Below are 21,890 nucleotides of genomic sequence, written 5' to 3'. Positions count from 1 at the left end.
CTTTGACCAAATACAACAAAAACAACTTGAGGTTAATAATCTTAAAACTGCTGTTTCTACTGTGATCAAGGATCAGAAGTTTATCCATGGAAAGATTGAACAGCTTGAGAATTTCTTTAGGAGACTGAACTTAAGAGTATTGAATTTCCCTACAGTATTGGGTGTGACCCCTGTTGACATGTTTAAACATTTCTTCTGGAGATTTTGAAGATTTCCTTTGAAACCATTCCCCCATTGTACAAGGTATATTATTTGCCTGTTGTGATCAAGAATGCCACAGAGGATCAACCTTTGGAAGATCAATAGATAGTTGGAACTCAGGTTCAGCCACGTGTTGGAGAAAATGATTTCAACAACATCTCTGCCATCTTAGGGGGCTTCCTTTTGGATGTGAATGATTGCGCTAATTTGATTGCTAACTTTGTTTTTGAACAGGACCTAAACTCTATAATGAGATTATATTTCTAAAATTCTGGTTCTCTGTTTTATGGACAAAGAGTTTGGTTATACCCTGATGTAACTAAATCAATGCAGGAGAGGAGGAAACAGTTTTTAGCAATGAGGGAAGAAACAAAAAGTTTAGGGACATCGTTTCTGTTAGCCTACCCTTATAAGAGTGTAGTCAAATATTTGGGTTTGAAGTATATATATTTTTTGCTCCTGAGAATTTAAGATCTTTTCTGGACCTGAAGAAGTTGTCCAGTGGTAAAACAGCATGATTAGCTTGGAATGTATAGTGGGATTAGTCCTGGTTAGGCTTTTTGTTCTCCTTAGCTTTTTTTTTTTTTCCATGCCCCCACTGTTACCTATATTGTGGTCTAAGGAAGAAGTTTGGATTTTCTTAATTGATGTTCTTTTTTTTCCTTATAGAAATTCTTTCTGTATTTCTGGAACAAGTGGTCCTGACTTGTGATTTATGGCTGCAAATTATAAATTAAAAAACAATTCCATTTCAGCGATTGGTAAGGGAAATCGCCCAAGACTTCAAAACGGACTTGAGGTTCCAGAGTGCAGCTATTGGTGCCCTTCAGGAGGCTAGTGAAGCATATCTTGTTGGCTTGTTTGAAGATACCAACCTGTGTGCTATTCATGCCAAGAGAGTCACCATCATGCTTAAAGACATCCAGCTGGCTCGCAGGATACGGGGAGAGAGAGCTTAATCTGATAATGGTCATTTTGTAGTAAATTCTGTAAAATTAAAAAAAAAACCCAAAACAATTTCCTTGACAGCTCATAAAGATTTTTTTTTTTTTAAATAACACCAATCTCAATATTTCTTTCTCATTTTCTCTCTTCTTTTAAGGGTAGGAAAAAGCCTCAGAATTGCTTTACCACAGATTATAAGTGATATTGGAACTTTGAATGTGTTTTGAACTGCTTCATGTTCCTGACAGAATTTATAAAATTAAAGGGAGGTTTTTTGAGCCAGTGATTGAAAAATAGGGAGCAATCACCTTGTGGTAAAACTACCTGAATTTCGGAGGTTTTTTTCAACCCTTAAAAGAAGAGAGAAAAGGAGAAAGATATATTGAGATTGGTATTATTTAAAAAAAAAATCTTTATGAGCTGTCAACGAAATTTGATCATTAGAATACTACAGTGGTATTTATAGGATTAATTGATAGTTTGAACCACTGTCCTCAATTGTCTGGAGCGAGTAAACCTTATAAACTACTGTAATTGCTTTACTGAAGTCCTTGAAAGCTCATGCCTCGATAGATCGATTAGTCCATATGGTGCCACCAACCTCTTCATTGTTTTTGCTGCTACCCTTCCAGAAATCTTTATGAGTAGCATGTTATAATGCATTAATACTTGTAAAACTTTAAAAAGATTTTGCTAGATTAACTGGTTTATGTGTAGCAACCTCACAGGCCAATTGCATTTTAAATATATGGCACGGCACTTTAGAAAAGTTGTCCCGCTCAGAATAAGGCCACCCAGATCAGTACGTTGCTAGTGGTGCTAGTATTTTAGAAAAGGATCTGCCGATGTACAGCCTGTTCTAAAATGCATGAGAAAAGGACATCCATGATGTACTGGTGATGCAAACTGAAAAAAAATGAATGAATGAATAAAATGTGAGTGGATAGAGATGCAGAAAAATAAATGGAAGAAAACTGAAAGGAAAGATCAATGTTGAAGATGGATGTAGTGGAGGAAATGAAGTAGACAGGAGGAAAGAGAAAAATGACACAACAGGAAACTCTGGCAACAGAGTTAAGACAAGATAGAAGAAAGCAGAAACCAGAGAGTGGGAACAACATAATTAGAAAAATTAAATGGCCATTAACAAAGGTAGAAAGTAATTTTATTTCTAGTTCAGGATAAAGTAGTATGGTAGCCAGGCTAGTGACAGTTAATAAATAAAAATAAAACAAACAATGGATATAAAGCTATACCTATTTATTGGACTAACTTAGGTTTCTGACCAGCTTTCAGAGTCCCAAAAATCTCCTTCTTCAGGTCAGGGCAGTATACCATAAAAGCATTATAGTACCCTAGCCTGAGGTGGGAAGTATTTGTTCTTTGGAAGCTATTAAAAAATGTATTGTTAGATCAATAAAATTTATCACTTATTTTCTGTTTTATTTTTGTCAATTTCTAATGCGGTGATTAGAATATATCAGTTTTTGCAATTCACAACAGCTATCCTTGCTTTGCATAGAACAGGGGAATGTGTTACTGTTTCTGTTTCTCTGGTGCATTAATGTATGCAAAGTCTGGCTCCTTAGAGGTTCAGATTAATTTTTGTCACCATATTTCTATTTTTAGATTATGGTTACTGATTCTATATTTGATGAGGGTCTGTGTGTGTGTGTGTGTGTGTGTGTGTGTGTGTGTGTGTGTGTGTGAAAGAGGCCAGCATTCTGTTAAATACTGGGTCTCTGTAGAATTGATTTATACTAATCTAGTATGTATATTTTTGAAATAGGTATACTGATTGTTTAGTTTACTGTAATATTTATGGTGCTGCTTTTTCCTAGGTAGGTTCTTGTGTGATTCCTGCAAGTTAATGTTATTATGCTGGAGTTGTTCTATCGGTCCTAAGTGACTTTTGTAGAATTTTGTATTACTTCATGGTATGCCTGTTACTGGAGTTTTGATTGGATTTAGCTCACATCTTTCACAGTAGTAGCTTAAGGGAAGGTACATTCAAGTACAGTAGATTTTTTTCCTGTTCTTGGAGGGTTTACAGTCTGTTTGTACCTGAGGCTATGGAGAGTTAAATGACTTACCGAAGATCTGAAGGAGCAGTAGTGGAATTTGAACTTTGGCTTCCCTGGTTCTCAGCTCATTGTTCTAACCTAGGGGTTCTCAACCCAGTCCTCAGGACATGCCCAGGCATTCAGGTTTTCTGAATATTCACAATGAATAAGCATGAGATAAATTTGCATGCACTGTCTCTATTGTCTGCAAATCTAATGCATATTAATTGTGGGTGTCCTGGAAACTTGTCTGGCTGGGTTGAGAACCCCTGCTCAAACCATTAGGAACAGTTAATACATGTTTGGCAAATCCAGTAAAGACCAGTAGATCTAAAGCTTGGTGACCATTTGGCAACTTACCAAAAACATTGATAGGCAAATTATTTTATGATGTGCATATATTTTCAGAATACTGCAAGTACTATTCTGTTGTATTATGTAGATGTGTCTTATTTTAATTTTATAGCACATAATTTAGTGACATGTAATAAGTCGTGCAGCAGAATTTTGAACAGATTGAAGGGGAGAGAGATGGCTTAGTGGGAGATCTGTGAGAAGCAAGTTGCAATAGTCTAAGTGAGAGGTGATAAGAGTGTGGATAAGGGTTTTGGTAGTGTGTTCTAAAAGGAAGGGACACATTTTGGTGATATTATAGCCAAGCACAAACATAATCCCCCTGTTTATTGTAAATTTAGTATGCCATATTTCGTGACTGGATGCAGGAAAAGACTTCAGATGCTCGGCTATCACTGAGTTTTTGATTTAAATGTAAATGCCGGGCGAGCTTCCTCATCAGTCTAAAAACCTCCCGATCTGCAATCGCTTAGGCTTTGACTTCTTTATATATATTTTTAAAAATCTTTAAAATCTTTTTTACTTCATCTAATAATACGAAATAGTAGTAAATCACTTATCTGTGTTAGAACATATCTTCTTGGGCGAGATATTATGCGGTTTGCTTCAACAGAGAGCCTCCATTTCTCGCTATGTATCTTCAGGAAACAAACCTCTATTCTTTTAATATCTTTCCCTGCTGCCTCAGTGTTGTTTCAACATTTTTTCTGCAGAACCCATCAGCCTTCTGCATGCATCATGATACAAATAAAAGGGCTGAAGAGGAATAGTTTGTGATTGTTAAAATGCACATATTAATGCGGGTTGCATTATTCAAGTGTGAAAGCAGGCAACCTGCTCTAACTATACATCCAGAGGTGTAGCTAAAATTCCAGTGTTGAAGGCATCTCAGCATTAATCTCATGGTGCCCAGTGCTCACCTTTCCATGCTCATTAATATCTTTTTTTATACAGGAAATAGGGACTGTGTTAATGCAGCCATATTGACTCCATTAATTTTAATACATGTGACTTAACACCTGCATTTAAGCTTAATGCAGCTGCATCAGATTTAACAGCCTTTTGTGAATAGGCCTGTCAGTTTTAAAAATGGAACCCATTCATTGTAATTCCATGTGCCGCTTTCCTCACTGGGCAATAAACTAAATCCATCTCTTTATTTATATTTTATTCTGAACAAGAAGCAAATAATTGATGGTATGATGCTTATGTATACTAGGTCTTATAACTTTGGTTAACTTTAAACCACTGTTATTAGAAAGATTGTTGTTAGACATAGAATTTGGGTTTATCATCTTGAGAAAATTAGAATGTTTTCCCCCTGTGTATGTGTTTATTTTTTTTATTAATGACACATGACATTTCTATTTTCTTTACTAAACAGGGGATAATCTTTGAGACGACTAGAGTGACAATTAATTTACTCTCTCCAAAAACTCCAGTACTAAATCTGTTTTACCAAATACACCTTTTATTGGTTCTGCATGAATTCATACAGTAGCCAATACCAATCTGTTATAAAATCATAACTTCACCTCACTCATACACCATTCACCCATATAATCTAACACTTTAAATCCAGTATCATACTAACATAATAACGAGAATTTACAAATCTTGTACTTCAACTTAGCGTGCACATATAGTTTCATACAGTGTTGTGCTACTGGAAAAAAGCCCAGATGGCTTATCACGAGTCTTTATAAACTGTATCGTTGTCCAAACCAGCTAGTTTATAGATCACAGATCGCGCCCCACGACAATTGTCCCAGCTGCCCTCTTATTCAGCCTCTATATGCTGGATTATCATCCACTCTCGAACCAGGAACAGTTGCCAATGTCAGTAACACATCACTGGATATCCTCCGTTGTGCTCAAGTGTAGGCAATGGGTGAACAAATATCAAAACCACCCTCAGGACAGATATACTGCTCCTGCTCAGAACCGTTCTGAGCAGGAGCAGTATATCTATTTTCTTTCATTTTTCTGAAAGCATGACAAAAGAAAAATTGATCAGAATGTTGTCTGTTTTCATTTTGTTTTCATTTTTAAATTGCCTTGCACTGTTCGCTATATGGTTTATAGTCTCAAGTCATTCAGCTCCATTCTTGGGGCCCTGTTCACTAAGAGGGGTTAGCATTTTTAATGCGCCTACAATTAGCGTGCGCGCTAACTGTGTAGGCACTTATAGGGATATTGTAGGTGCGTACACAGTTAACGCGTGTACATGGATAACGCATGTTTAAAATGCTAACGTGCTTATAACGCAGCTTATTAAACAGGGCCCTTGAATACGTAAGGGGGGGATGGACTGAATGGGGATTAGTCTTGCACCATGTTCACAGCATGGGTAGGAGACAAAAGGGAAAAAGCCTAGGATCTGAAAACTTTCTATTTTGCGCCTATGTTTACTAAGGTGCGCTATGGGCGTGTTAGCGTTTTTAATGTGTGTAAATGATTTACGCACATTAAATGCTAATGTGCCCATAGAAATGTATAGGCACGTTAACATTTAACACACCTTAAATTTGAAGGTGCGTTAGAAATGTTAACGCACCTTAGTAAACATACCTTTGTTATTTTATTTCATTTCCCCTTTTAAATGCTTGTATGTTTTTAAAAAATTTCAAGTAAACAAAATAAGACAAGCAATTGACAAAATGATAAAATGTGTGTGCATGCCTGTTTTAACTCCAGTGACTAGTGTTTATCTGAATTTCTGTTGGTAGGAGGAAGAGAAAGCGGAAAAAGGAGAAGCTGCAATCAAATTGCAAATTCCCAACCCAATTTCCAGTAAGAATTCTATTATGCTTATCTTCTCATAGAATGTGTAAATTAAGGGGCGGGGAGAGGAAGAGTGGACACAATGAACCCCTAATTCCAAGCCATCAAGAAGATGGAACCTGCGTTGAGCTTTTAACTTCCATTTTATTTTAAATTTAATGTTACAAGCAATTGAAAAAGTGTACATTCAGATACAGTAGGTATTTCCTTGTCCTTGGAGGGCTTACAGTCTAAGAGGCTTATTTGCTAAAATCTGAAATCTGGGCTTAATGTGTCCTAATGCAGGACTTTCCCATACGCTAATCCCAGATTTAGCGCAGCACAATTTAAGGCTTTTTTAAATACTTTTTTTCAGGTCATGCTCTAATGTTCACATTAGCGCGTGGGACCTGTAAAATATTAATATGGGAGTCCTTACCACCTCCTATTTAAGAAGTGGCAACTGCTCCTGGGTTAATTTAGCACCCAAGCTAAGTAATTTCAATATCTAACAGCTGCTTTTATCTTTAATGAAAAAGATTTTTTGTTATAGTTTTTAACACTAATACTTGGCTGGTGGTAGGACGTGCAACGATGTGAGAATGGAGTGTAAATGCTTCTCAAAACTCTGAGACACTATAGCACCCCCAAAAAAACTGAGCACATTTAATTTAATCTAATTTTTTTGTTTTTTTGATTTTGTAATAAGGTTTCTGGTTAAGTTGTTGAGTACCAGTATTGAAACTGATTTTTAAAGAAAACCCAGAGTTTGGATAGTAGTTAATTTGGCTACAGCCAGTTAGCTGATGAGAATGCAGTAGCTGGTTATTGGGTCCATGCCCATTCTCTGCCCATGGCAAGCCCTTTCCAAAAAATAATTTCAAAAAATAGCTAGCACTTGCTAACAGGCAAAATACTGGTGGACTGTTTTTCACACACAAAGGAGGGAACTCAATAAATGCACCAAAACTTAGGTGCTGATAAAATTCAGTGTTAACCACTATTCTTTATAGAGCGTGCGGCTTATATAGATTAGCATTTAGCATAGATCCCATGTCTAACTTTTGGATGCTAGACTTATGCCTGCAGAACAGACAATGACAGCAGTAAAAATATTCAAATAACAATACAAAGTATGGCATAGTATGCTACTTACAATGTCAACACAATACATAATAAAACATTTTAATAGACAGCATAGGGTATAAGCAAAGAGGAACCATATAGATAGGTGAGAGAGTAAGAGGACTGATTTAAAGAGAGTAAGGGTTTGTTTTAAAGAGAGTTGCACATGAGTTCAGAGAGGTGGTTAAATATTTTCTCAGCTAGGGTAGGAGTGGATAAACATGTCCTGCTGCAGTATGAGCAGTCCAAGTCACTCCTCGTGTGTGTGAGTAAGACTAACACGTTAGTTACTTTTTCCATTAAAGGCCTGGTTGAAGAGCCAAGCTTTCACCTGCTTCCTGAAGTAGAGATAGTCTTGTGTTAAGCAAAGCCTTTCAGGCAGTGCATTCAGAGTGTGGGGAGAAGGCTCACTGGTGGGTATCACATCCCATAATGTCTTTTGGAGACGGTGTGGTTAGGGATACTCCATGGGAGGACCTTAGTGTCCTTGGAGGTATGTAGAGGGTGATCCTATTCATCATTGTTTTATTTGGCCTCAAAGATCTGGTAGGATGGTATACCTTCAAAATTTCCTGAAAGTAGGCAGGAGCAACTGCGTACAAAGTGCGATGGATTAGTGTCAGAATCTTATACTGTATCCGCTGGACAACAGGTAACTAGTGCAAGTTCTTAAGAAATGGTGAGACATGAACAAACTTACCCATCCAAGCTATCAATCGTGCTGCCACAATTTGGACTATCTGCAAAGCCCTAAGTCTCGGTGATGATATTCTGAGATATACAGTGGTGGAAATAAGTATTTGATCCCTTGCTGATTTTGTAAGTTTGCCCATTGACAAAGACATGAGCAGCCCATAATTGAAGGGTAGGTTATTGGTAACAGTGAGAGATAGCACATCACAAATTAAATCCGGAAAATCACATTGTGGAAAGTATATGAATTTATTTGCATTCTGCAGAGGGAAATAAGTATTTGATCCCCCACCAACCAGTAAGAGATCTGGCCCCTACAGACCAGGTAGATGCTCCAAATCAACTCGTTACCTGCATGACAGACAGCTGTCGGCAATGGTCACCTGTATGAAAGACACCTGTCCACAGACTCAGTGAATCAGTCAGACTCTAACCTCTACAAAATGGCTAAGAGCAAGGAGCTGTCTAAGGATGTCAGGGACAAGATCATACACCTGCACAAGGCTGGAATGGGCTACAAAACCATCAGTAAGACGCTGGGCGAGAAGGAGACAACTGTTGGTGCCATAGTAAGAAAATGGAAGAAGTACAAAATGACTGTCAATCGACAAAGATCTGGGGCTCCACGCAAAATCTCACCTCGTGGGGTATCCTTGATCATGAGGAAGGTTAGAAATCAGCCTACAACTACAAGGGGGGAACTTGTCAATGATCTCAAGGCAGCTGGGACCACTGTCACCACGAAAACCATTGGTAACACATTACGACATAACGGATTGCAATCCTGCAGTGCCCGCAAGGTCCCCCTGCTCCGGAAGGCACATGTGACGGCCCGTCTGAAGTTTGCCAGTGAACACCTGGATGATGCCGAGAGTGATTGGGAGAAGGTGCTGTGGTCAGATGAGACAAAAATTGAGCTCTTTGGCATGAACTCAACTCGCCGTGTTTGGAGGAAGAGAAATGCTGCCTATGACCCAAAGAACACCGTCCCCACTGTCAAGCATGGAGGTGGAAATGTTATGTTTTGGGGGTGTTTCTCTGCTAAGGGCACAGGACTACTTCACCGCATCAATGGGAGAATGGATGGGGCCATGTACCGTACAATTCTGAGTGACAACCTCCTTCCCTCCGCCAGGGCCTTAAAAATGGGTCGTGGCTGGGTCTTCCAGCACGACAGTGACCCAAAACATACAGCCAAGGCAACAAAGGAATGGCTCAGGAAGAAGCACATTAGGGTCATGGAGTGGCCTAGCCAGTCACCAGACCTTAATCCCATTGAAAACTTATGGAGGGAGCTGAAGCTGCGAGTTACCAAGCGACAGCCCAGAACTCTTAATGATTTAGAGATGATCTGCAAAGAGGAGTGGACCAAAATTCCTCCTGACATGTGTGCAAACCTCATCATCAACTACAGAAGACGTCTGACCGCTGTGCTTGCCAACAAGGGTTTTGCCACCAAGTATTAGGTCTTGTTTGCCAGAGGGATTAAATACTTATTTCCCTCTGCAGAATGCAAATAAATTCATATACTTTCCACAATGTGATTTTCCGGATTTAATTTGTGATGTGCTATCTCTCACTGTTACCAATAACCTACCCTTCAATTATGGGCTGCTCATGTCTTTGTCAGTGGGCAAACTTACAAAATCAGCAAGGGATCAAATACTTATTTCCACCACTGTAGGGCATTGCAGTAGTCCAACTGTGACAACACTAGCTCTTATACCAAAAGTCTCAGATCATAAGTAGATATCATCGATTTAAACCTATGGACCAAATGTAGCTGAAAAAAAACAAGCCTGAACAACTTTACTAACCTGGGCACAAATGTTTAAAGCACTGTCTAATAGAACCCCTAACAGTCTCATCTCCTTTTCCACAGGTATGTATTTATTATCCACATTGACCCTTTTAGGCCATGAATTGTGCTCAGTTTTTCCCACAATCATGACCTCGATCTTATCCACATTCAAACACATTCCATGTAATACCATCCAATCTTTCACCTGCCCCATATACCTACTCAGTTGATCATCCAAAGCAATCCCCCAAACTGTTATGGGGAAAAAAGAACTGTACATCATTGGTATAAAACCGATAAAAAACACCCATAGAATCAAAGAGCTTGCCCAACTGTGTAAGGTAAACATTAAATAATAAGGCAGAAAGAGCCGACCCTTGCGGTACACTCCTTTCAACCGGTACCTCTTCTGAGACCTGTGAACCAGCTCTCAATACCATAGATCTTCCACCCCAAAATGATTGAAACCAATGCAACACTCGTCCACCTAAATCCAACTGTTGTAGCTGGTGCAGACCCTTTGTAATCAGACCAGTGTAGAGTGCATTATAGTAATCCAGTGAGTCTTGAGGTTATCTTGGTATGCACAACTGGAATAAGATTTGCCTTCTCAACGTAAGGACAGAGGCAGCATAGTTGTCGCAAATAGTATTACTACTACTTATCATTTCTATAGTGCTACTAGACGTATGCTGTGCTGTACACTAGAACATGAAGAGACAGTTCCTGCTCGAAAGAGCTTACAATCTAATCAGGACAAACAGGACAAATAAGGGATAAGGGAATTACTAAGGTGGGAATGATAAAATATACATGGGCATAGGAGCCAACTTTTCAAAATGATTAGGGGTGCTGAACACAACCCAACATTCTCCTTCTACCTGCCACCACCAAAAAATAGTCCTAGATTGCATTCAAAGATTAACGTGCGGCTCCATTTCCTGAAGTTTATTTATTTATTTCTATGTTGCATTTGTATCCCACATTTTCCCATCTATTTGCAGGCTCAATGTGGCTTACATTATGCCGTAATGGCGATCGCCATTTCCTGAATGAGAACTCCAAAGTGGTATTGCATTAAAGTTCATAAGTGACAGAGTAAATTAAGCAGTCAAGTATAGAGAGTTCATTTCCGGAATGAGAAATGTGAAAGTTATTTTTATCAAGAATACAAAAAGATATATGTGCTTAGCAGGAATACAGAGATATATTTGCTCAGCTTTAATATTGCTTTTGCTCAGATCACACATATGCTACTCTGTTTATATTCACTTTCTTTCACACTGAACCCAATGTGTACGTCATCAACCCTCTCCCTTTGAAGCTCGTTCTCACATTTCTTATCTTACAAACACATTCTTTCTGGTACCTTGCACAGACTCTCTCTCCCCCCTTTACAGCCTCCTGTCTCCGCTTCACAGTAGGCTGCTCATCTCAAGGTTAATTCTATAACTCTCTCTTCGTTCTATGACTTCATTATTGTTTTCACAAGCCTGTGGACTCATATCTCTTTTGCCTTTAATGCCTGCATTCCACTGACCATAGAAACTTCATACAATTCAACAGTTTTTCATTATATTTCTGTTCATTATTATTAACAGAAATAAAGTGGTATTGCATTAAAGTTCATTAGTGACAAAGTAAATGAAGCAGTCAGGTATAGAGAGTTCGGTTTTGTCCAGTTCTGGTATGAGTTTCGTTGTCTGGTATTTAGGATGGATCATTGTGGTATGCCTTTTTCAACAGGTTGGTTTTTAGTGATTTTCGGAAGTTTGTTAGGTCGTGCATTGTTTTAATGATGTTTGGTAGTGCTTTCCATAGTTGCGTGCTTATGTAGGAAAAGCTAGATGCATATGTTGATTTCTATTTTAGTCCTTTGCAGCTGGGCTAGTGGAGATTCAGGAATGTGCGTGCTGACCTTTTTGTGTTCCTGGTTGGTAAGTCTGTGAGGTCTGACATGTAGACCGGGGCCTCGCGATGAATGATTTTATGAACCAGGGTGCAAATTTTGAATGCAGTACGTTCTTTAAGTGGGAGTCAATGTAGTTTTTCTCTTAGGGGTTTGGCGCTTTCGTATTTTGTTTTTCCAAATATGAGCCTGGCTGCTGTGTTTTGGGCAGTTTGGAGTTTCTTAATGATTTGTTCTTTGCATCCGGCATAGATTGCATTGCAGTAATCTAGGTGGCTTAGCACCATTGATTGTACCAGGCTGCGGAATATTTCCCTTGGGAAGAAAGGTTTTACTCTTTTGAATTTCCACATTGAGTGGAACATTTTCTTTGTTGTATTTTTCGCATGACTTTCTAGTGTGAGATTTCGGTCAATTGTAACTCCGAGAATTTTTAGGCTATCTGAAACAGGAAGGGTGTAGTGTGGGGTGTTTATAGTGGTGGGTTTGTTCGTGTTATATTGTGATGAAAGGATGAGATGTGTTTTTTCTGCATTGAGTTTTAATTGAAATGCATCCGCCCATGAATTCATGATTTGGAGGCTGTGTTTGATTCCATTTGTGATTTCTGTTAGATCATGTTTGAACGGGATGTAGATCATGACATCGTTTGCGTAGATGTAAGGATTAAGGCCTTGGTTGGTGTCCCCTGAACGTCTTAAAATCCAAACCACACCTTGTTAAGACATCTTTAACACTATACATAACCTGGGCAAAAACATACTCAGAATATTACCATAGCATAATGGCACTAACTGCCAGAACATGAAGAGCTACAACCTCATGTGTGAAAAGGCAGCAATGTAAATACTACACTGGACCCTAAAACACCAATAGACTACCTATGCTTCTACTTTCTCTTATCTCAGCAGTCAATTGTGGAACGGGCTGCCTCAGGTGGTCAAATTCACTCCTGATCACCCGACCTTCAAGAAGCGACTCAAGACCTTCCTTTTTGGTAGAGCATATGCAGTGAGCCCGCCTGGTGCCACATCCTTCTGAACAACGGCTATCCTAGTGACAAATGTCACCTTCTCCTCTCTCCCTTTCCCTTCTATGTTATTTCTCTTCCCCTTTCACAACTCTGAATATTGTATTTTGAATTAATGTTTGCTTAATAGACCACTGTACGCCACATTGAGCCTGCCTCTGGGTGGGAATATTATGGGATATAAATGCCATAAATAAATAAATAAAACAAAACATACAAGATCTCTACGCAGAATACCACACCATGAAAAAAGCATGACACAACAAATATATCACAAGGGGCCAGAGATCAATATGAAAGCAAAAAAAACTGAATTGAAACCTCAAGAAGTCAACTAAAATGGAAAATATCAGAGATGTGCATTTCCAAAAACTGACATATTCCAATTAATTCAGAATAAAATACTTTTATTTCTACCTTGTTTGTCTGAGCATTTTATTTCTCAGATCACTTTGGCCCCATTGTTTCTTTTCTGCATTTGTTTTTTTTTCTTCTCTTTGCTGTGGTTTGTCCATTTGACATTTCTTCACACTCCATGTTCATCCTCCTCCTCCTGCATCCTTATCTGTCCTAACATCTGCCCTTTGTGTCTCTGTCCCTTACCTTCCTCCATTTTTAGCATCTGCCCTCTCAGTGTCCTGTTCCAGCCCTTATATTCAGCATTTTCCCTCTGTGTGTGTTGTCGTATCCTGCATTTCCCCCTCTGTGTCCCTGTCCTTATTCATCCCCCTCCCCCTATGACTAGCATTACTCCTCTGTGTCCCTGTCCCTCTGTGCCCAGCATTATTCCTCTGTGTCCCTGCTCCCCCGTGTCCATTATTACCCCTCTGTGTCCATATCCCTTCCCCATCCATGCCCAGCATCTCTTCTCTGTCTCCTTGTTCTTCCCCCTAGGGCCAGTATCTCTTCCTGTAGCTACTCACCCACACCACACACCTTCTACTGGTAGCGATCAAGGTAGTTAGCAGCATTAGTGAACTATGAGGGGCGACAAAGGGGGAAAACATGGACCTGCAGGCCAGAGGGAAGGAGAGAGAGGTGCTGCTCTGCTGGACAAAATAGGCACTAAGGACTAGATTCTATACATGGCACCTGAATTTCCACCTAAGCATATTCTATAAGCAGTGCCTAGATTTAGGCGCAGTGTATAGAATATGTTTAGTTGATATCCCAGTGCCTAGAACTACGTGCATCCATTTATACCAAGGAAAACATGGTATAAATACTGACATGTAGATTTAGTCGCAGAGGGGCCTATTCTGTATGTAAATTTTGGAACGCCCATGAAACACCCATTTCCCCACTCATAATCATGCCCCTTTTGGCTCCAAGCATTAGAATTCAGGCGCTGTGCATTACAGAATATGCTTAGTGAGTTATACATGTAAATTCTAATTATTGCCAATTAGTGCTCATTATTGCTTATTTAGTGCAGTTAAAAACACTAATTGGGTTGTTAAGCCATTTAAGTTATGCATGTTGTTATAGAAAACACTTGGATTTTGGCATGGAATGCTAGGTGCAACATACATAATTCCGGGGTAAGCGCTGTTCTATGAATGGCACATGCCCTTTATAGAATTGTTCATAGCGCCAATTCCTGTATCTTACTTAGGTGCCAGCCTGCTGAAACCCGGTGTAAATGCTGGCACCCAAGTTAGGTGTGTTAAGGCCGTATTCTATAATTACGCAGACAACATTTGATGCCCAGACACGCTCATGACTGTGCCCCCTTTTGTCTTAAACACTAGTAGAGTTAGGCGCCATTCCATATAGAATAGCTCACAGCCAGATGCGCGTGCATATTGCAATGAGCACCCTATATAGAATCGGGGGGGGGGGGGATAATTTTATTCAGGCTTTATAAAGATGTTCTGAGTGGCATAGTTTGGAGCATGTTTACATTTGTGTGAGAGCTTTTGTGCAGTGTCTGGGATACTTCTAGGAAACTATTTTTTAAAGGTAAAGATGTAACATGTTGTCTATATAAAAGAAGCTTTTGGTTCTTTTCTAATTCTCAACATAATTTGCAGAACAAAACAAATATTGGGAATTTTGGGCTAGATGTTATATATGGTGCCAAAAAAATCTGTGCTGAAAAAAAGCGCTGTTCTATGAGCTGCATTTAAAGTTAGGCTTGGTTTACAGAATAGCCCTTACACCCAGGAATTGTGGCTAACTTTAGGCATGGCCATGTGCACCAAATGAAACACAGTGCAAATGTACATGCCTACTTTAGGCACATTATTATTATTATTATTATTAGCATTTGCATAACGCTACCAGACGCAAGCAGTGCTGAACACCTGACATAGAGAGAGACAGTCCCTGCTCAATAGAGCTTACAATCTAAAAATAATACAGACAGACAAGACAATAAGGGGAGGGAAGTACTGGTGAGAAGGAACAAGGGGGAGGCAAATGAGTAATGGCTAGGAGCCAAAAGCACATAGCCCCGTTATTCTATATTAACCTGTGTTAATTTTAGGAACGCCCCTGTTCCACCCATTTCCCCACCCTCTTTTTCAAATCATGCAGAAAATTCAATTAGATTTAGCTAGTGCCAATAATTGCTTGTTAAAAAGCCAATTATTGGCACTAATTAGCTTCTTATTTAATTTCAGTGCACATGCAAATTTCAGTGACTTTTAAAATTTCAAAGACATATTTGATTTGCATGTTGTTATGTGGCAAACCCAGTGGCGTACCGAGGGGGGGGCGGTGGGGGCGGTCTGCCCCGGGTGTCAGCGGGTGGGGGGTGCTCCGTGAGAGCCGACAGCTTTTTTTTTTAATCCATGCAGCGATCGCCGATGCAGGCAGCGCCTCGCGTCTGCCCTGCATGAACTGAAAAGAGGAAATCGCTTTGCTGACGTCGGGCCTTCCCTCGCTTGTTGTCCCGCCCTCGAGGAAATAGGAAGTTAACTCAAAAGAGGGTGGGACAACAAGCGAGGGAAGGCCCGACGTCAGCAAAATGATTTCCTCGTTTCAGTTCATGCAGGGCAGACGCGAGGCGCTGCCTGCATCGCTGCACGGATTTAAAAAAAAAAAAAAGCAGTGTGGTGGCTTTAGGGTGAAGAGGGCTCAGGCCTCTCGACGGAGGGGGGGGGGGGCTCAGAGGGGAGAAGGGGATTGGGGAGGGTGGGAGTGCTCAGAGGGGAGAAGGGGATTGGGGATGGTGGGGGTGCTCAGAGGGAAGAAAGGTATTGGGGAGGGTGGGGGTGCTCATTGGGGAGAAGGGGATTGGGGAGGGTGCTCAGAGGGGAGAAGGGGATTGGGGATGGTGGGGGTGCTCAGAGGGGAGAAGGGGATTGGGGAGGGTGGTTGTGCTCATAGGGGAGAAGGGGATTGGGGAGGGTGGGGGTGCTCATTGGGGAGAAGGGGATTGGGGAGGGTGCTCAGAGGGGAGAAGGGGATTGGGGAGGGTGGGAGTGCTTATAGGGGAGAAGGGGATTGGGGATGGTGGGGTTGCTCAGAGGGGAGAAGGGGATTGGGAAGGGTGGGGGTGCTCATAGGGGAGAAGGGGATTGGGGAGGGGAGTGCTCAGATGGGAGAAGGGGTCTGGGGGTCTGACAAGGGGGCAGGAGGGAAAATGGGTCCATGCCTAGGGCAGGTGGGAGAATGGGTCTGGGGCTGAAAAGGGGGGGGGGGATGCAAGGCATGTGGTGGATGAAGGGGGCTGGAACTGGGGGCTGAAAAGGAGGGTATTTGGGATAAGGGGGCTAGTACTGGAACTGGGGGCTGAAACGGGGCAGGGGCTGAAACTGGGGGCTTTAAAGGGGACAGGGAGAACTGGCTGGGGCTGAAGCTTGGGACTGATAGGAGAAAAGGGATGAGGACTGGTGGGATAGTGGGGCTGAAAAGGGGGGCAGGTGGGAGATGTGGGCTGGGGCTGGAACTAGGGGCAGGTGGAATAAGGGGGCTGAAAAGAGGGGGCAGAGAGAGAGAGGGGACAGACCCTGGATGGAAGTGGGGAGCGTGAGGGAGGGCAGACCTTGGATGGATGGGAGAGGGAGGGCAGACGGATTGAAGGGGCAGAGAGAAAGGGCAGATGGTGGGTGGAAGGGGGAGAGAGAAAGAGGGCAGACTGGGGTAAATGGTGGATGGAAGGGGCAGAGATAGAGGGCAGATGTGGATGGAAGGGAGTGAGAGAGATGGCAGACTGGGGCAGATGGTGGATGGAAGGGGCAGAAATAGAGGGCAGATGTGGATGGAAGGCAGAGAGAGGGCAGACAGTGGATGGAAGGGGCAGAGAGAGAGAGGGCAGACACTGGATGGAAGGGACATTAGAGAGGGCAGACACTGGATGGCAGAGAGTGAGCGAAGACATGCTGGATGGAAGGAAGACAGTGAAAAGAAGATGAGGAAAGCAGAAACCAGAGACAACAAACTGTAAATAAATATTTTAATTATTTTGCTTTAGGATATAGTATTGTAGCTGTGTTAATAAATGTTTATAAGTAGAACATGTAAATAAGGTCATCTTTTTATTGGACTAATTTTAATACATTTTGACTTAACTTTCAGAGAACAAAACCCCCTTCCTCAGGTCAGGATAGGATAATGTAACAGCACTATACTTTATTGACCTGAGGAAGGAGATTTTGGCCTCTGAAAGCTAAATGTATTAGTCCAATAAAATGATATTATTTGTTTTATTTCTATTTGTTAATTTGTAAAGTGGTGATTGGTATTTGTTAGTTTTTTCAAATTTACATCTTCTGTCTTTATATTTTGCACAGTACTAGGGGACATTTTCTGTTTCTGCGGTGTTGCATTGTATGCAGAGTCTGGCATCTTGGGGGTTCAGTTTAATTTTTGTCTAAATAGAAAGTTTATGATTACTTATTCTATAGTGGATTAGGGTGTATCTGTGTTTGTGAAAAAGACATGGCTTTCAGTTGGCATTGACTGTGCAGGATCTACGATCTGTACTATTCTGTCTGGTTTCATTTTACAATAGGTGAATTGATGTTCTAGTGCTCACTGTAGTGTTTTAAGATGTTTTCCTTTTCCTTGTGTGACTCGTAGAAATGACTGCTTATGGTATGGTAGAATCGCTCTATAGGTCCTGATGTTTTGTATTCTCGGTATGCCTAGTACTGGATTTGGGGGGGGGTGTTAAAAAATGACCGGCCTCGGGTGTCAACTACCCTAGGTACGCCACTGGGCAAACCTTTCTATCTCTAATAGATCTTTTTCAAGCCATACGCTCTTCCCATCCGGCAGACATCCAATGAAAGGTGCCTCCACAGGATGGGCTCAAATTCCATTTGTTTCAATGGGAATGAAGGGTACAGTTCAATAAGTGGAAGGAGTGGAGGGGTAGCCTAGTGGTTAGAGCACCAGTCTTCACACCCAGAGGTGGCCAGACTTTGGGCAAATCACTAAGGGGCCCTTTTACTAAGTTGCATAGGCGCCTACACTCATCCAATGTGCATCAATTTGGAACTACCGCCCAACTATCATATGCCCCGGGCGGTAATTCCCTTTTTTATGTGCATCCGATACACGCGTTGGAAAATGTTTTTTATTTTCTGCCGCGCAGCGCTAACTGGGCGGTAATTGGCAGTGTAGGCAGGCTGACAATTACCGCCCAATTAACACGTGAGACCTTACCGCTAAGTCAATGGGTGGCGCTAAGGTCTCAGATCCAAAATGGACACGAACCAATTTTTATTTTGCCACACGTCCATTTTCGGCCCCCCAAAAAGGCCTTTTTTTTGCAGGTGTGCTGAAAAATGGAGCTGCGTGTGTCCAAAACACGTGCCTACACTTGCACAGGCCATTTTTTGGTGCACCTTAGTAAAAGGACTCCTTAACCCTCCATTGCCTCAGGTACAAAATTAGATTATGAGCCCTCCAGGGACTGCAAATATCCAGTGTACCTGAATGTAACTCACCTTAAGCAACTGCTGAAAAAAGTGTGAGCAAAATCCAAATAAATAAGTGGGTGCCTTCATTTAGGCATACAGTAGGAGCCTGTTGTATATTTAAAAATTAGGTGCCTACTTTCTTTTATAGAATACTAGCATATAGACTTGCCTAATATTTGGTGTTTGCACTTTTGCCGGCCATAGAGCTTATGTAAGTATGAGTCCCTAAGTGCAGCAGCAGCACATATGTAACTTACAGTTTTCCATACATTATATGTGTAACACGGAGCCCTGCCTATGTCAGCTCTTCCAGTCACATTTCACTGTCACTTATTTTCTTCCTTCTCAGCTGTTACATTGCCTTTAGATAATATGGAATGTGTTATTGTTTTACTATTCTTAGCACAGGAAATATGGCTTGGAGCTCCATGCTGGGTGGTTTAGAAAGGAAGCCTCAAGATAACACAGAAGATCATTCGTGCCTATGATATTGTAAGAGGAAGAGAAAATGGACAGACCAGATGGGCCTTGTGGTTTTTTTATCTGCTTATGTTTCTAATTAAAAAAAAAGATCAGCTCTGTTAGTGCAGGGATAGGCAACTCCAGTCCTCCAGTGCCACAGGTAGGCCTGGTTTTCAGGATATCCACAATGAATATGCATGAGATAGAGCTGCATATAGTGGAGGCAGTGCAAGCAAATTTATCTCACACATATTCATTGTGGATATCCTAAAAATCTGACCTACCTGTGGCCCTCGAGGACTGGAGTTGCCTATCCTATACTAGTGGTTAGACTATTATGACAGTGACTGCTGGTATTGACAAGAAAAAGCTAAAGTTTCAGCCATATGAACAGTGCCGTAGCAAGGGCAGCTGACACCTGGGGCAGGTCGCTGCTGCGCACCCCCCCCCAGGTGCAGCATGGCGCACCCTCCCCCCTCCAGAGCGCGTACTTACATGGGAAAGCGGCGAGGGACAGGCGGGAGGGCTGAACCGCCCCGAGTGTATGTCGCTGGGAGCTGCGTCGGCTCCGCTGATTCACTGCTCTATCTGCCCTGGAACAGGAAGTTACCTGTTCCGGGGCAGAGGGAGCAGGGAACCAGTGGAGCTGACACCCCCCAGCGGCGTGCACCCGGGGCGGACCACCCCACCGCCCCCCCTTCCTGCGCCACTGCATATCAATAAAACTTGTGTTCATGAAAAGAGAAGGTGCAGTATGTCTTTCAAACTTTTCTACTTGCATATTTTTTAAAATTTGCTTTTTTTATCCTTCTTTTCCTGTTTCTTGTTTCAGCCAGCTAACCACTATGGAAGATCCACTTACCCGAACACAAAACGCAAGACACGCGTGCCTGCATCCAGCCAAAAGGATGACATCTACATGAACTGTCCAGAATTTTCTCGCAAACCCAAAACTAGAACATAAGCTTTAGTAACACCTTGTGTGAGCTAAATAAATTATTTAAAACCTGCCACCAGCGGAAAAGCAGACTTTGCATCAAAAAATGATGTTGATGCTGCTGCTGGTGCTGACAGCTTTTCCAGCGTAAAAGAAGAAGAAAACTTATCTTCACTGTGCATACTTTAATTCTTTATATAGAAACGTAGCAAAACATCCATCAAAGTCTGTTTTAATTCAGCTGAAAGGTTTTATTACTTCAACAGCATCATATCAAAATCTGTATACACTTAATTTATTTTTGGGACTTGTTAATGATGTGCTTTGTGAGTTATTTAGCCATTTGTTTTTTTAAGGAGAAAGAAGCACTCTCCATGCTGTAAATATACCATTTTCTGGCTTTTATTCACATTTTTCTTTTTTGCATTCCTATATTTATAAACTGTCAGAAGCTAGTCACCATACCACAATAGCACTTGGTGCAGTATTTCATAACAAATTAAGGGGGGGAGGTATCAATGTGGGCTACTGTTAAAGACAGGCTATTTTACCCCAGGTAATGGGATTTCATTGCATACAGTGGGACCCTGTGCTAAAATAGCATGACTTGTGGAACAATAACCTATCTTAAAGGTAGCCCATGTTGGTAAGTTTCCCCATAAATGTCATGTTTATTTATTTAGACCATTTATACTCCACTTTTTACCACAGTTTAGCAGCCTCAAAGCGGCTTACAATGAGCTAATGAAATAATTACAATGACAGTAGAGAGAGTGGAAGGAACAGAGAAAGAGGGGAAGGGAATATAAATACAATATTGAAACAAATAAATAGGCAGGGAAAAGAAAGCAACAAGAAGAAGAGAAAGTAAGGAGTCCAAAATCAGGTCTTGACTGGCTGAGATACATTAGGCAGGCAAACAGATCCTGCGAACAGGACAGGAATGCAGGCGGTGGCCAACGGCTGAAATCGGCAATCCAGGAGGAAACAGGGCCCCTTCAACGTGCAACACTCCATTAAAATTAATGTTGTTTCAGTGGAGTAATCTAGTGGCTTGAGCAGTGGCCTGAGAAGCCAGGATTCAGATCCCACTGACATTTCTTGTGATCTGAGGCAGATCACTTAACCCTCCGCTAGTCTAGCTCAGGTAAAGGCTTAGGGGTCCTTTTACTAAGCTGCTCTCTACAAGGATGTCTTTATTCTACTGATCACTGGCTTTCCTCTAACCCAGTGGTTCCCAAACCTGATCCTAGAGGCACCCCGGCCTGTTAAGTTTTCAGGATATCCACAATGAATTTTCATGAGAGAGATCTGGATGTACTGCCTCCACTGCATGCAAATCTCTCTCATGAATATTCATTGTGGCTATCCTGAAAACCTGACTGGCCGGGGTGCCTCCACGACCACTGCTCTAACTGCTTAGTACTTAATCCTTTTAAATCTTTGGCACTCGGAATAACTAGATCCGCTGTCATTCCCTCACTCAGTCCTTCTATTTGTGGCTCCTCTATAAAATTGGTGGACTTTCTAAAATACTTAGGGATCATTATCAACTTCCAGTTATCCTTCTCCCCTCAGATCTCCTCTGTTGTACGCTCTTGTTTTTGTTCTTTACGTTCTATTCTCTGTCTCATCCTTTCTTAGACACCAACGTCGCTTGTGCTATTCTTCTTCATGCTTTAGTAATCACTAAACTCGATTGCTGCAATATTGTTTATGCTGGCCTTTCTGAGC

General features: G+C 41.4%; 1 protein-coding gene across 1 annotated transcript in view; it reads left to right on the top strand.

Annotated features, from left to right (window-relative positions):
* Positions 1–20,835, top strand: part of CD226 (CD226 molecule) — an 86,739-nt gene extending 65,904 nt beyond the window's left edge. The window contains exons 5-6 of the mRNA XM_030212677.1: positions 6,293–6,356; positions 20,052–20,835. Coding sequence (XP_030068537.1) covers positions 6,293–6,356; positions 20,052–20,183 — 196 coding nt within the window. The 3' untranslated portion in view covers positions 20,184–20,835. The remainder of the gene's footprint in view (positions 1–6,292; positions 6,357–20,051) is intronic.
* The last annotated feature ends 1,055 nt before the right edge of the window (positions 20,836–21,890 follow it).

Source organism: Microcaecilia unicolor, chromosome 1, assembly GCF_901765095.1.
Source record: "Microcaecilia unicolor chromosome 1, aMicUni1.1, whole genome shotgun sequence".
Classification (NCBI taxonomy): domain Eukaryota; kingdom Metazoa; phylum Chordata; class Amphibia; order Gymnophiona; family Siphonopidae; genus Microcaecilia; species Microcaecilia unicolor.
The sequence above is the reverse complement of the archived record's forward strand: the minus strand, read 5'-3'. Positions and strand labels throughout refer to the sequence as shown.